This window comes from Akebia trifoliata, chromosome 14 (assembly GCF_017979445.1).
Source record: "Akebia trifoliata isolate Shusen 1 chromosome 14, ASM1797944v1, whole genome shotgun sequence".
Lineage (NCBI taxonomy): Eukaryota > Viridiplantae > Streptophyta > Magnoliopsida > Ranunculales > Lardizabalaceae > Akebia > Akebia trifoliata.
This window is the reverse complement of record NC_141388.1, coordinates 11,652,438-11,668,485: the sequence shown is the minus strand read 5'-3', so window position 1 is coordinate 11,668,485 and position 16,048 is coordinate 11,652,438. Positions and strand designations below refer to the sequence as shown.

General features: G+C 34.1%; 1 protein-coding gene across 5 annotated transcripts; it reads left to right on the top strand.

The window, feature by feature from the left end:
* The first annotated feature begins 3,939 nt into the window (after nt 1-3,939).
* LOC147386267 (uncharacterized) lies at nt 3,940-15,339 on the top strand. Of its 5 annotated transcripts, XM_086424187.1 has the most exons (13): nt 3,940-4,356; nt 6,791-7,090; nt 7,195-7,398; nt 7,471-7,563; nt 7,658-7,765; nt 7,847-8,364; nt 8,514-8,823; nt 8,999-9,099; nt 9,370-9,504; nt 9,635-9,727; nt 10,091-10,173; nt 14,011-14,205; nt 15,125-15,336. In XM_086424187.1, exons 2-6 carry the CDS (start codon nt 6,791-6,793, stop codon nt 8,159-8,161), a joined length of 1,020 nt encoding a protein of 339 aa, XP_086280313.1. In that variant the 5' UTR covers nt 3,940-4,356; the 3' UTR covers nt 8,162-8,364; nt 8,514-8,823; nt 8,999-9,099; nt 9,370-9,504; nt 9,635-9,727; nt 10,091-10,173; nt 14,011-14,205; nt 15,125-15,336. The 5 variants fall into 5 exon arrangements, with proteins under 5 accessions (XP_086280313.1, XP_086280311.1, XP_086280310.1 ...); XM_086424185.1 differs by having other exon boundaries at nt 8,514-9,099; nt 14,011-14,152; nt 15,125-15,337; XM_086424184.1 differs by having other exon boundaries at nt 8,514-9,099; nt 15,125-15,337.
* Nucleotides 15,340-16,048: the final 709 nt, after the last annotated feature.

Here is a 16,048-nt window from a genome sequence, read left to right as displayed (position 1 = left end):
TGTCATCAATTTCGAAACATGGGGGACTAAATACGCGAAACACATCGACCTACCAACAATGAGGTCGGGGTTCCTTTTTCGGTACCTGATGAGCAATGAGGTCAGATTCGTTTTTGTACACCCCTCAAGACCTTAAAATTATATTTGCATCAAGCCCCTAAGTACAAATTAACTATTTTACCTTACTAACCAAACTTACATTGAGCCCCCAAGTGTACCATTTAACTCAATGGGTTGGATTTTCATCTTGTGTATTGACCATTAAAAAGGTCAAATTTTCATCTTATGCAACGATCGACCAACAATAAGGTTGGGGCTCATTTTTGTGTACCCGACCAACAATGAGGTCGGATTCGTTTTTGTGTACCCCTCAAGTCCTTAAAATTATACTTGGATCGAGTCCCTAGGTACAACTTTAAAAATTTTACCTCACACATTGGGCTTACATTAACCCCCCGTGTGTGTTATTTAATTTGTGGGTCAGAAATTGAATAATAAATTAAACCATTCAATCAAAGCAAATTGAATCACATGGGATTCATTTTATGGGCCTAAATTGAACCCCCACACATTAGCCCTCATGTTGTTTTTATGTCGAGTTGATTTAAATAACAAATTGGGTCACGTGAAACCCTTATTATGGGCGTGAAGTTATCCCCCGAGGAATTTAATCACTCAGTAACTGATTCCTTTATCCTTTTTATATTTATTCATGTTAAAAAAATATGGGTTTGACAATAACCTCTTAAAACTAACATTTTTATCTTCTTCGATTATCTATGTTACATAACAAAAAGGATGTGGAGCTGTGGACATGTTTACCTCATGTGATTTTGTCCCAATGCCTGTATTAATAGGTTTCCAAGCCAGGTTTTGTTGATACGCCATGATTGTATCGAAGCCCCCATCTTGCAAATGATGTACATAGGATTATATAGTAAATAAGGAAAATACCTCTTGCGATGCGCATGAACTTTGCACCTCCATTAATGCACCATGTATACTAATATCATCCTGGATGTACCACAGATTTAACAACATTTATTCACGAGGTTCCCTGGTTGTAGTGAAAGAACCTGACTATATCAAGATCATAAAACAACGAACCTGGTTACCCATGTTCAAGCTACAATTAGATACCATCTACATTAGCCTTAACCAACAGCCACTGAGGACTTGCTCATATAGATTATTTTTTCATAGTATTAACTCAATTTTCTATCAAAATCCGAGCAATAAATCATTTTCCCTTGATGAATCTAGATTGAAACCCGAAAATTGTAGACGATTGATTTAAGGACAACCCCTAACTTTTGATTGAAATCCTGACCATTTTGCATGGTTTTTCGTTCTTTCATATTTGATTCCCACGAATGACGTCAATTGTAGAGGTTGATTTTATAATGATTACATTATTAAACTAACAAAAGAACATAAAAAAAAATTGAAAAAAGTAAAAAAACACAAGGATTTTTTACGTGGTTCGACAAACGTACCTACGTCCACAGATTTGATTAGCTGTTCCACTATACACTACAAAAACGAGTAGTTTTAGCGGCAGAAATATAACGGCGTTTATTAAACTTCGCCGTTAATTGCAGATCAATAACGACGTTTTCCCTTACACCGCCCGTAATACTATCGTTAATATTTTTTAAATATTATTAAATATTAGACGGCGGTTTAGAACCGCTGGTAATATAGTACAATACCGACGTTTACATGAAAACGCTGTTAGTTACTTTGAATATTTTTTAAATATATAAAATAGATATAACGGCGGTTAAAAAGTGCCTAAAAACCTGTAAAACAGCGGCATTTGCTACTAAACCGCTGGTAATAGTTCTCAAATAACAGCGTTTTTATTAAAACGCCGTTATTTAGTTTCAATATTTTTTAAATGTAAAAATAGAGATAACGGCGGTTGTTAAAGTGCCGCTAATACATATGAAACACCGGCATTTGTTACAAACCCGCCGGTAATATTTATCAAATACCAGCGTTTAAATAGAAACGCCGTTAATTAGCTTGAATATTTTTTAAATGTAGAAAATAGATATAACGGCGGTTCCAAAAGTGCCGCTAATACCTGTAAAACAGCAGCATTTCCTACTAAACCGCCGGTAATATTTATCAAATAACCGCGTTTTGATGAAAACGCCGTTATTTAGCTTAGGTATTTTTCAAAAATGTAACAATAGATATAACGCGGTTTTCAAAATGCTGCTAATATACATGAAACACCGGCATTTGCTACGAAATCGCCGGCAATATAACTTATATAACGGCATTTTAATCAAAACGCCGTTAATGAGCTTGAAACAATGTATAAAAAAGACTTAATGATGGTCATCAAGTGTCGTTGATACACATGAAACAACAGCTTTTTTCTTTAGAATCGCTAATAATTTAATCCATTCATTTTAAACGTCGATAATACAGTCTTTAATGGTAGTAATTAATGATTCACCATTAACACATTTAGTTTGTTTGATTATAATTATAAGTGGCAAAATATAAAAAGCAGCAATCTCGCTAACTTTTTAGCAAGATTGTCACTTTTCGAATAAATATTAGTGATCTCATTACTTTTTATAAGAGAGATGAAATCATTACTTTAAAATCTCTGCAATCTCATTATGCATGCTTTTTGAAGTAAAATGAATAGTGTACTTGAATGGGAATTTTAACAAAAGTTGCACATGTTTTCATAATTTTATCTAAAAAATATTCCTTTTATCTCATTAAACAATTTGAGTGTGTGTTCAAGAGCTAAGGCCTTTTTCTCTTTCGTCCATGCTTCTAAAGCTGTCTAGTTTAGCTTCTCTCCCCTACACTCACAAAATATCCAAATTTATATCTTAAATAATAATTGTTATTACCATTAAAAAAAATAAAAATAAATTAACAACTAACAAGGAAAAAAAATTTGAATGAGTAATTGCCACAGATCTCTTTGAGGACACCATTTCACTCCCTATATTTCTCAAACTATCCAAAGACCAGTTGATGAAATGGTTGACATCACAGGGTGCACAATGGAATATTCACCTTCCTACACATTAACACGTAAAATCATAATTTTAGAACTCATTGAGTCAACTCAAAACTTGACCGAGTCAATTTCACTTGACTGGATTTCAAGGTGTCTTGACCCTAAAACTTTATGAACCCAACTTGCCAAGTTAACTCTCGCAGATCAACTGACTTAACTATTCATCTCGACTAAATTATCCCAAAAATGAACCACCTTGGGTCAGAAACTCAACCAATTTAGTTGGTTATATATGATATTTTTTAGGAGATGTATCTTAAAAATACTGATATGTTAAATATATTTATTTATTTCATCTGAGTTGACTTGCAAATTTTTTATCCTTTTAGATTAGTTGGAGATCAATTCAATTTAAGTTCTCGAGTTTTAAAATCGGTTGAAATAAATATAAAAAAACTTGTATCTAAATCGGTTTAGATGTTCATAGAGTTAGGGGTGTGAATGGATAGAAGAAAATTCAAATTCAAAAAATCGGATATTATCTGAAAATTTCTGATATTGAATTTAAATTCAGCTTTATATATTCGAATCCTTATCGGATATGGATTCGGATGTTGGCATTTCGAATTCGATAATATCCGAATCGAAATAAATATAAATATATTATTTATTTTGATTAATTTTTTATATAAATAATATAATATATAATAATTATTTTTAATAATGAAATTATCGTATATTATCTGATTTGAATTCGAATTCGAATAAGAAGATAAAAAATTTGGATTTAAATTTAGATATTTCTGCATCCAAATCGATAAGCATCCATTGACAATCTTACATAGAGTTAAATCTCAACTCATTTGGGTAGAATAAGAGAGTTTCTAGTGCCACACCAACTTTTGCTAATGCCACCCAATTCTATTTACCTAGAAAAAATCATTTTTAGAGGCGATTTTGCCGTGAACCGCCGCCAACACAGCAACATCGACAGCGTTTTTGGGAAATCGTCGACGAATCACCCATGTTTTGGCGCCAATCTTTCATTTTTGTTTCCTCTCTTTCCCTCTTTCACTGTACGTCTCCCTTGATTTCATTCCATCTCCTTCCCGCACTCTCTTTTTCTATCTCACTCTCTTGCCCTAACTCCAAATCTCTCATCGTTTTTGGGAAATCGTCTTTGTTACAGTTTTCATCCCTACAAAAGTCGTAGAGTTCAATTTGTTGCTGTTATTTTATCAGGACTCTCTCTTTCTATCTCATTCTCTTGTCCTAACTCCAAATCTCTCATCGTTTTTGGGAAATCGTCTTTGTTACAGTTTTCATCCCTACAAAAGACGTACAAGCTCTATAGATTTGAGGTTTGTAAAGATTTTTTGTTAAACCTTATTTACTTTGATAAATCTCATTTATTTTCTTCTTGAATGTTAATTTTTTCATGAATTTTGGAGTTTTTGTTCTTTTTCGTTATAGAACTATTGATTTTTTAGGTAAAATTGTTACTTGAATGCTGGATTTTGTGTAGAATCTTGATTTGGATATATTTATAGAGGTTTCAGAAAATTTATGGAGGAATTTTTTGATTTTTGATTAATAATTAAGGGTTATTAAGGGTATTTATTTTGTTTTTGGGTATTTGATCTATTTCTAATTTTGGTTGTATTTTATATGATTGTAATAAGGAAAATAATAGAATAAGTCCAAATAGATTGGTAGGGATGTTGTTGACAGTAGTCTTATATGTGATAATTATAAAAATTGTTGATCAATAAAGGGGCATATCTTCTGGAAATGTTTACAAGATTCGTGTTTTTTTTGTTTTTTGAAAAGTTTGTAAAATTCTCTGAACGAGGGATCAATCGATTAAATTTGTGAATCTATAAATTAAGAAGTGATTTATTGATTAGTCGTTGAATAATATAATATTTTTACTATTCAATCTCAAAATTTTATTTTCTTCTAATATCTAGATAGGATGTTTTTGGGTGATTGAAGATGATGGATTTTGGTGAAAAAAATCAAATAATATTATTTATACCATATCTGGATAATTGCCCAATCTGAACTTAGTGAACTCACTTTTGAAAAGAGGTATAATAGAAAAATAGGGATGAAAAGTTGAGAAAAAGATTGTTAATGAGTTGACAATTGGTTGAGCAATAAATTCTAATGAGGATGGTTGTACCTCTCTTTGGCTAAGATGGTGGTTAAGCATTAAATTGGCTCTAAAGACCATAGAGGTAAGTCGTCCTAAGAGCATTTTCAATAGGGATGTTAAAATACCAATTGCGTGTAGGACTTTTGAAGGGGGGCTGTGTGTGTGACTAGGATTAGTCTCACCCGAAGGTGGGCATACCCCACGATAAGCAAATATATATAGGGTCCCGTTCAATGGCTAACTTTTTGGCAAAACATTTTTCAAAACATGAGTTAGAAGTTTTGGAATGGGCTGATTTTTGGTGATGATGATCTCCTCACCATAGAGGTCATCCTCATCAAAAATAAGCCCATTCCAAAACTTCTAACTCATGTTTTGAAAAATGTTTTGTCAAAAAGTTAGCCATTGAACGGGACCCATATATATATATATATATAGGGAGCGGTTCGGCAGCCCTAAAGTTTGTCAAATATTTTTTGCAAATCACTTTTGATGGGATTTGAAGTTTTGGAATAGGCTGATTTTTTGTGAGGATGATCTCTACGGTGAAGAGATCATCCTCACCAAAAATCAACTCATTTTGAAACTTCTAATCCTAGTTTACAAGTTGAAGAATCGTGGACCATCCAATTTTTGTAAATCACTTTTGATGGGGTTAGAAGTATTGGAATTGACTGATTTTTGGTGAAGATGATCTACTCATCATAGAGATCATCCTCACAAAAAATCAGCTCATCCCAAAACTTCTAACCCATGTTTTAAAAAATGTTTGGCACAATGTGTGGCAAACTTTAGGGCTGCTGAACCATTCCCATGTATATATACAGCTAACCTCTATTTCTTCTCATAGTGAGAAATTGATTTATTGGAAAGATACCCAACTTGTATGGGGTATTATTAAACCAGATTTTTTCATGAATTTTGGATTTTTTGTTCTTTTTTCTTTATAAAACTATGGATTTCTTTGGTAAAATTGTTACTTGGATGGTAGGTTTTGTGTAGATCTTGAATTGGATATGCTTATACAGGTTTCAGAAAATTTATGGAGGAATTTTTTTATTTTAGATTAATAATTAATGATTAAGTTTTATGGGATTTGTTCCGTTTCTGATAATTTAATCTTGAAATATACCCAACTTGTATTGGGTATTATTGAAATAATTTTTTTATATATGACTTTTGTTCATTTTTATTTATTTTTCTTTATAGAACTATGGATTTCTTTAGTATAATTGTTGCTTGGATGCTGGGTTTTGTATAGAATCTTGATTTGTGTATGCTTATACGGGTTTCAGGAAATTTATGGAGGAATTTTTTGATTTTTGGTTAATAATTAAGGGTTAAGTTTTATGGGATTTGTTATATTTCTGGTAATTTGATATTTAAAGATACCCAACTTGTATTGGGTACTATTGTTTACTTGTATTGGATCTACCTTTTGAAGGTTGGAGTTTTCTTATTTGTCTGGTAATTTGAGTTATTGAAATTAAATTTGTTGCTTGTAAGGGTTCCACAATCAATCGAAACTTAGAATGTTAATTGGTATGTTTATTTGGTTAGAAATGATTACTAATTATTTAATTTATTTTCTATATAATTTATTGTGTGCTAACTCTTTTGTTTATTGCATGTCTTAGATGGACCCTTCAGAGGATGAGTTATGTCCATCACAGAACGAGACTGGTGGGGGCTCATCTAGATCTACCACCAAGAAAAGAAGGGGTCCAACAAGGTGCTTGAGCTTATTTTCTCTCCCACCAAACAAGAGACTAAAAGTACAATTTGATCATGCTAAACAACCATTTGGAAAGCATGTATCAAAGATGTCTAATTTTTGTGGGGTTATAGCTCGAGATCCACGTATGTTTCGATTAGATATTCAATCGTGGAGAAAGATCGATAATGAAGACAAAGAACGCGCGTGGCAAATGTTATTGGTAGGTAAAATATTTCTTAACATAATAATAATACATTTTATTTTTGTCTTTACTGAAAACTTTTAGAATGATATAATATTTGATTGGCATGTTGATATATATAGGAAAAATTTGAAATTATGATAGAGAATCGCCCGTTTATCATGAAAACAATGGGTAGGAAATGGAAGGACTACAAGTGTGGTCTTAAACGTACTATTTACGATGTGTACGATGATGATGCAACCCGATATGAGCATCGTCCCGATGGTGTTCCTATTGAGCAATGGGCAGCACTCATAGATTATTGGAATTCAGAGTTAGGACAGGTACATGTTTAATATTTCAAATTTGTTACCATTGCACATGTAATTTTTATTAATTGTTTGTCCTTAATACAGCGCCGAAGTAAGACAAATAAGAAGAATCGCTCGCAGCAAACAATGCTACATACATCTGGTTCAAAGAGCTTTGCTTGTTTTCGTCACGAAGAGGTATTATAAACCATAATAATATTTAGTTCATTATCATTGTTCTTTTAATATAATAATGTGATTAGCTATTATTTTCTCATTAATGTATTAATAGGAAGATAAAAATGGCACTGGCATACCCCCCAGTAGAGCTGAAATGTGGATAATGACCCATTCTCATAAAGATGGGGTGCCTGTTGATGAAGATGCTGCTACCAAAATGGTAAGTGCAATTACATTATTTTATAGAACTCCAAAAAAATATATAGTAATTATAAAATTTACATTAATAACTTTTTTGTAGAAGGAGATGCAAGAAATACTCGAAAATTTAGCAGAAGGGTCAAAGGATACAAGTGGACCTAATGATGTATTTAGTCAGGTCATGGGTGCAGAGAGACCCGGTCGTATTCGTGGATTTGGGTTGGGTCCGACTCCCACAAAGTTGTGGGGGTCATCATCTAGTCAAGACTCATCCTCTTCTATGAACAGTGAAGAGATGACCATGTTGAGAGAGAAGATAAGAACATTAGAAGAGAATTTGGCTGGTGAGAGGTCGGAACGCGAGAATGAGAGGTCATCCTTTGAGCATCAGCTCGAGATGGTAGGAATGAAATAGAGAAACAGAGAGAGGTTGATAGGATTAAGGCTGAGCAGCTTAGAGAAGCCGATAGGATTGAGTTTGAGCGGCTTAGAGAAGTCGATAGGATTGAGGCCGAACGACTTAGACAGACTGATAAGGATGAAGCCGAACGACGAAGACAAGCTGATAAAGTTGAGTTTGATAATCTCGCACAGATGGTTATGAACCTATCACGATGTGTAAGTAAAAAATTATATTTATTAAGCTTTTATATATATATATATATATATATATATATATATAATATATATATATATATATATATAGATATAGATATATTATATTATATAAAATATATATGTATCTAATATGTTTATGTTTATTATAGTTTGGCGGCACGTTCCCAACTCCACCGGGTTGTACGTTCCCAACTCCATCGGACTCATCGACACAGCCGCCAGATGATTGATTTCATGCGTTCTTTTGTCAGAAAAACTTTTGAGTTAGTTTTATTAAGTGAATGTTGTGTTTTGGATGATAGTTTGTGATACTTGCTTTTTGAGATAAACTTATGATTTTGTTAGTTTACTTACTTATGGAAAACTTATGATAATGGTTTGTAAATATTAAAAACTAGGATTGTTTCTATTACTGACCTAAATAGATGAAATGGATTGGAAGATTCAGCAAATCAGTAGGTATGGCATTCTCATCTTTGATGTATGCAAGTTGTTTGCATGAAATCGATCACTACATAGACTTTTTTACCTACGTATGTTTTATGATTTCTTTTATACCTATTTTTTTTTGTTAACCAACCCCTTTTTAACTCTGCCAATGTAAAATTATATGTTTTACATTGCCGGTCCCAAGCCCGGATAGAGGAGGAGGGAAAAGGATGGTCCCAAGCCCGGATGACTGTTGGAGCTGAAATTTCTATCGTAAACTGTTGATGGTGCAAGGCTTTTGGAGAGGTAACTATAACTTTGAAGTATCTAAGTATGACAGTTTAGAACATCCATAATGTTAGGATAGTTTAATGGTGTTACTTGCTTATTCGTCTCTTCTCTTACTACTTCGACTCTGTTTGTTCATTTACATTTGTTGTCATAACTTCAATTTCACTTAGAAAATCATTTTTTATGGCTAAGCTGGACTTGAACCCACGACCTCTAGGCGTTTTTTATGTCTTACCGTGTGGGCTGCGACACGAGGGACTTTTACGATTTGTGGTTGGTTTGTAGATTGCAAGGATAAACTAGAAGATGGAAACAGAACCCTTATCCAATAATTTCAGTCTCAATTGACTGCGCAACTTGAGGTCTTGCATAAGACAATTGCAACTTCCATGCTACAGCAAGAACGACAACTTAAAGAAGGTAATCTCTTTTTAATTGTATTGGATCACAATCTAACAATATCTTAATTTATTAAGTTCTTAATGGCGAATCTTTTGAATATGAGGAGGTAATCTCTTTTTAATTGTATTTACATACATGTTTTATGTAGGTTGGGCAAATCTTCCAGAAATTTGAATGTCATGATAAAACTGGAGGCGTTGTCCGCTATGTTGTGTGTTGGAGTATCCCAACCTTATTAGTGGTACAATCCTGCATTCTTTTTTTCACTAAGTATTGAGCTTGAACTTTTAACAAATGTTAAATAAGACGAGAATGTTCAATCTAATTATTAATGAGCTTAAAAGCGAATATGTTGTCACATACTCATACCATGTACATTCAGGGTCTCTAAATATGTTGTGACATTTCTTATCATGCCAATAATCTGTCCCATTTGAGTGTCCAAACCCAAAGATTTGGGTTGACTGAACAAATAATTTTCTCTATTCTACTGCACTCAACTCTGTCCAAAGCCATGTATTATAATATTGAAAGAGTGTTCATATCTGCTTTTGCTACAATATTTGTGTCCATTGACTGAACTCTTTTTGCTTCTTTCATATAGAGGAAGAGGAAGGTGCAACTTTGCTTGTTTTTGCAAAATTCTCTGTTGTTTCTAAGCGTAACATTTATCTTCAGTTTGAAGAGGTTGGTTCCTTTGTCTATCTTAGCTTTTTTCCCCCTCCTATTTATGGACGAGACTAGCAATCAATAGATCATATACGTGTTCTTAGAGTTGGTTACGTTCGAACTTTTGACATGCTTCTGTTTTGTGGTCTTCCTTGGACGTAAATATTAAGGAAATGTCTAGTTCTCAAATTGTACTTGCTGCTTTCCTCTTTGTTAAGTGTTAGCGACTGCTTTTTCATATATATATATATATATAACTGTGACACTATTTTCCATGTATGTTGATTGTCGGTAGCATGATATCTTGCATATTAGACTGCTTATTCCTCTATCTTCTGTTCTTCTGGTAAATAACAATGGTAAATCTATGCGAAGTGCAATTTAAGGTTCGATATAACATAGAATGCTAAATGGCTTCAAATGGATATGGAGACCGGTCAATAATTCTATTCATATCTTGGGAAAACTTCAAGGTTTTGTGTTTTTTTTCTCTAAGCCTACACGTGTGCGTCATAGATATATGTCAACTTCTATTCCCAAGGTCTTCTCTGATTTTTTTATTTTATTTTAAACAAACACCTTTGTTTGCCTTGAATGATTCCAGTCCATGTAAGAGGGCTGTTGTTTCTGTAGCCCTGGGTTTTGGATTTCAAACCAACTACCAATCTCCATTATGACGTAGAGGAGACTAGGTTTGTGTTGCTATGTCCACATCGTGAAAGAGATGTTATATGCCTACCACACACCCTATGACCGTGAGGGAAGAAATCTTAGTGGATTTGCACAACTCTTATGGGGCAGAAAAATTGTTTATTTTTGTTGAGTGTAAAACTTGCGGGGAGAATGTGAGTCACCTTCTAACCAAGTAAAGAAACCCTGGGTCAATTTGGAAAACCATGTCAGATTGGAATTCAAGTTTGTGATTGAGCTTGGTCCCATTGATCAAGCAGTTGGATAGATGTACGTCGATGCAACATAGGCAGGCATGCTTTGAGGATATTTGATTTTGAGATTTTAATCAGCGAAAGTTGTCACACCAAGTGTAGTAGAAAAGATGTATATTGAGTCATCTGCCCATGATTGAAACATGCCAGTATCCTCTAAAGGTGATATGTAGTTTTCCACCCACATTGTGTCAAGTGTCACTCCATGCTATGCTTTGCTTAGCTCCGCGTGTTAGGGACAAAGAGATGATCCTTATTATTGAACAATCAATATACATAGGCAGAAAAAGAGATGATCCTTCTTCAAACCTCATTCGAAGGATTTCTGTTTCGATTTGAAATATTTTAGTTGGAATTGAGTCTGAATTTGCATGTTTGCAATCCATCTTTGAATTTCTTATCCCTTTGTAGTGAAATAAGAGAAAATGTCTTACTAGTTTGCTTAAAATCTCTGCTGGTAATTACTACTGCATCTATTTTTTCTGATTTTCTTTTGTAATATTTTAGTTAGAATTAAGTTTGTATATGAGGTTTTACTTTACCTTAAATGTTGGCATTTGGAGAGAGTTGGTCCATTTATTTACACACTTCATCATAATGCGATCTAAATATTGACACTATTGATTGAAAGATAGATGGTTATCTATGATCAAGATATTAGGATTCCCAATAGGTATATTCATCTCGAATATCTTGTATAGTAGTTGAGCTTATACTTATATATATATATATATATATATATATATTCTACTTGTGGAGTCTGAATGGGCTAAAGTGAAGGAAACATGTATTCATTGATTGCTGAGATTTTTTTTGGGTGTATTAGTGTGTTGTGTTAAGAGTCATCTTGCAACTGGTGCTCTTTCTTGTATGTCATGATCTTTAATCATCCATCACTGGAGGCTTTTGTTGCTTCATCAAAGGTGTGCAATTTTTTTGTATACAATTCTGTTTTGTAAAATTTTTCTGTATACAATTTTTTTTTGTAAAGATGAATATGCCATCAATACATATGTAGTTTTAATGAGTGCCATTGATGCATATTTTTGTTCTTTTCAAGCTGAATGATTGAGAGCTTGGTATGTTTTGTTTCCCCCTAATAAGATTGTTGTTTTTCTTTTTGATTATTTCCTTCATTCCAGCTTTTTGTTTATATGGCATTCTTGTTAATCTTAACACTAATAAACACAATTCATCCCTCATGTACAAGAGAGAAATTGGAACAAGTGCAATTAATGATAATTAGTTTAGAGCCATTAAACAAACAGGAAATCTAATGATCACCTCAACAACCAACCCTTCCAAATGCCACGTCCATTCCTCAGCTTCCCCTATAAATCCATGCAACCAATTCTCTTTATATCTTGCATTCTTAACTCAATTCTACTACTTACTCTCATCCAAGTAAAATCTGATCACTTTATCAACTTTCAACTAAGTTCTGTCATACCTCTTTTTTTCTTCATCACTCTATCAGTGATGAGTACCGATTTGACCCACACATCTCGCCATCTATTGGAAACACCTTGCCTAATATTCCAGAGTTTCCAAAGCCCATATTGCCTCCTTTTCCTATTCCCAACTTTACCAAAGCCCAAACTCCCCACCTCTACCACAGGTACCTACACTGCCAAAGCCTGAGTTGCCACCTTTTCCTAAGACTGAACTTCCACCGATGCCACATGTCCCATCCTTACCGAAGCCTGAGGTGGTGAAGCCTGAACTACACCTTTGCCCAAGCTTGAAGTGCCGAAGTTGCCTGAAGTGCTGCCTCGACCTGAGTTTCCTACACTGCCAAAGCCAACATTGCCTTCAGTTGGGTATCATAGCCCCCAACTGAAGATGTCTGATGCATCATTAGCCCCCCACGACTTTATAAAATTATAGTAAGAAAAACATCGTTGGTCGCTCTTAGCAGCCATGATGCTCCCCAAAGTAATTCATCTGAAACAAGGGACAACTTGTGAATTATATAAGAACTTACATAGAAACCATGGATGCAGCAGGAGTGCTACTATACGGTCTCTGCCGCTACATTAGAGCCCGGATTCCCCGACGAAACAGAGTAGACAGAGCGAACAATGTCCATGTCCTCGGGCGCTCCCAGCACTTATGATAGGCATTTGGATCACCCACACTGACATAAAGCTTGCCTGGGGTAGCAGTGGCACACTTGAGAAGGTAGTCTGTGGCCCATATGCCCTCCATATTCAAGTGTGCCCCATGACAACATTATAGTAGTGAATGCCATGGGGAAATTGAACTTGACATTGTCACTAGCATCGTAGTAGCCGCCTGTTAGATCAGCCTATATAGATGAACGTAAGAGATGTTAGTATTCGCTTGGTACATAGTTTCATTGCTTAACTTAAAAAAACCTGTTAATACAAACATTCAAAATATGGGCAGAGTAGGGTTATGAATGGGTATATCGGAATGGCTCTTCTGATTAGCCCAACCTCCCAACTTGTTACTCTAGATGGTGTAGGCAGTCTCGGAAGATCTTAGTTGTTCGATGAACTTTCAGTTGCATATGCTTTCTTGTTAGGGGACCAGATCCACACTGAAACGCTGAGACCATAATTGGTGTTTGGAATTGAAGCCAGAGCGTGCTTCTCACACTTTTGGTACTGAAAAGTCCTTTTAGAAGCTGAGTTGTTGGTAACAAGAATCGCATCATAGCTACATGCATCGCATTATAGCTACATGCATCGCATTTTCATTGGAAGCTGGAAATGCATTTCCACAAAGTGTCGTAGAACATAAGTTGGTCTCAAATTATAACATATTCTCCTTGAAATCTTTCTAGAAATTACACTCTCGTATTCATTAATTGAGTGACAGAATTATTAGGGAATTTTTTTTAACTTGGGGAAGAAGACTTACAGGCTTGGAATTTTTTTTCTTGCAGCAAAACCTACTTCTATGGAAGGAATTCGAATCTTATGATGCTAGTAACTGAACCAACTGTTGTTGCTGGTGGTGGTGTTGTGAGTTGGGAGTGAAAATGATGTCAACTACTCTCGCAGCAATTGCTCGAGCTTTATAAATAGGTGCTTATTGACACACCATTGGCTCCATATTTCTCAGAATGCATTACTATGTGGTATGAGTTTTACAATTAGATTTGTTATTTCTGCAATTTCCTCATTATCTCTGTTGTGACCTTTATGTTGGACTTGGATGACATGAATATTGAAATCATGTGGAACACTCCTTTCAAGACGTACCTTCTATGGGTTATGTAACTTTTTCATAGTGGTCTCTCTTTTTTATGTCTGAATTCTCTCTTGGTATTACTGCATCTAATGCAGTGTTTTCCTATAGAAACTAGGGGGAAACAACTACAAATATTATTTCTGACCTCCTACCCTTTGAAGCTTATAGGTTTCTACCTATAATTATGGTTTGTCTGTTAAGTATGCAGCACACTGCTCATTGATTACATGAATTCTCGAAGACATAATAGAGGTAATTGCAATTGCCAACATGCTCTTTGATGGTAGATTTTCTCTCCTTTAACCTTCAAAAACTACATTGGTTTTGAAGATAGTTTGTAAAAGAGAAGTCAAGGTTTTTGGAAATTGGAAACAAAATCAACATATATTACTGTCATTGACACACCAATATTCCAAATCTAATAATCCACCTAGAATCTAGATATTCATTCCTTTTTTTTTAAGGACGCCACTTTCATTTCTTTTCCATGTAACTTATTAGATAGGGAGGGGCCAAAAGAAAAAAAATGAGATGGCATAAATAACAAAGTAGAAAAGAAATACGGATTGCTATTAGTGGATTGCCTACAAACTTGAAAATGACAATGAATTCCCATCATTTTTTATCTTTCTTTTCTTTTATTCTCCTCTAACCTTTTCTTCTTATTCTCTTAATATGGTACCAATTATATTCAAAACTACACTCAGTTATAAAAACACCCCCACCTCTTCATCTTTCTTTAACACACTTTTTTTTTTTTTCATACAATCAGTACTTTTTTTCTTTTTATGTGTTTTCACATGCAGGTTTTGGGTTCCCCAACAAGGGGGGAAATCAAGTGCATGAATCCCCACAACAAAATATAAATTCCCTCAAATTAAAAACTCACCCATGGCACAAGGTACTTATAATTCATTACCACTTGCGGGACTGGTTAAATGATTTAGAATGTCAACAAGACTGATGTGAAGGTTGATGCAAGGGACTGGTTAGGGAGGATGTAGAATTTCAACAGACTCGTTAGTTTGTACTAATTTACAAGTACAAACTTATAAACATAATTTTCTAATGAAATTACATTCCTCTAATGCAATGAATTTGAAACTGTATACAATTGCTAATGCATTGAATTGGCACAACTTCTGTGATTTTAGTTTTGTGGAGGCATCGAACGCATTACTAATAAATGCAAAGCCAGTTTCTGTGTTATAAGTTGTTCCACTATGAACACTTGTCTTGTTAAAAAGGTTCCTGTTAAGGGCATGTAATTTTGGGATTCAAGCAATCATCTGTACCACTAACATCTTTTGTTACTCTTTTGATCCATCAGTGAATTTGCTTCACCGTTCTTAAATTCATTACCTAAACCATTGGTATCTGACAAGAAATATAATGGGTGAATGGAGTAAGATATTGCAGCAGGTATGCAGTTTCCACAATGAAATTGAATAATTTTAGATGATAACTTGTTTATTCATTTTTTCATAATTATGATCTTAAAAATGGAATGTAGATACACCATGATCTTACAATGTATGTAGTATTGAATGTTGGGAACACATCAATAGATCGATTTGTGTTAATTTTCACTCATTTTATTTGGAATTTTCTAATTTTCAGGTTAATTGTTTTTAATTATCTAGGGAATTTTCTAATTTTCTAATTTTCAAATTGCAATTTTATATAGGGAATTTTTTTTTTTTTTTTTAATTATTTTTATTGCCGGCGAT

Excerpts from the sequence above, each read along its gene's own strand:
- LOC147386267 (XM_086424186.1), top strand. The coding sequence starts at position 6,791 with ATGGACCCTTCAGAGGATGAGTTATGTCCATCACAGAACGAGACTGGT. Across the intron at positions 7,091-7,194 it reads GCGCGTGGCAAATGTTATTG|GAAAAATTTGAAATTATGAT; the intron begins GTAGGTAAAATA and ends TGATATATATAG. Across the intron at positions 7,564-7,657 it reads CTTGTTTTCGTCACGAAGAG|GAAGATAAAAATGGCACTGG; the intron begins GTATTATAAACC and ends ATGTATTAATAG.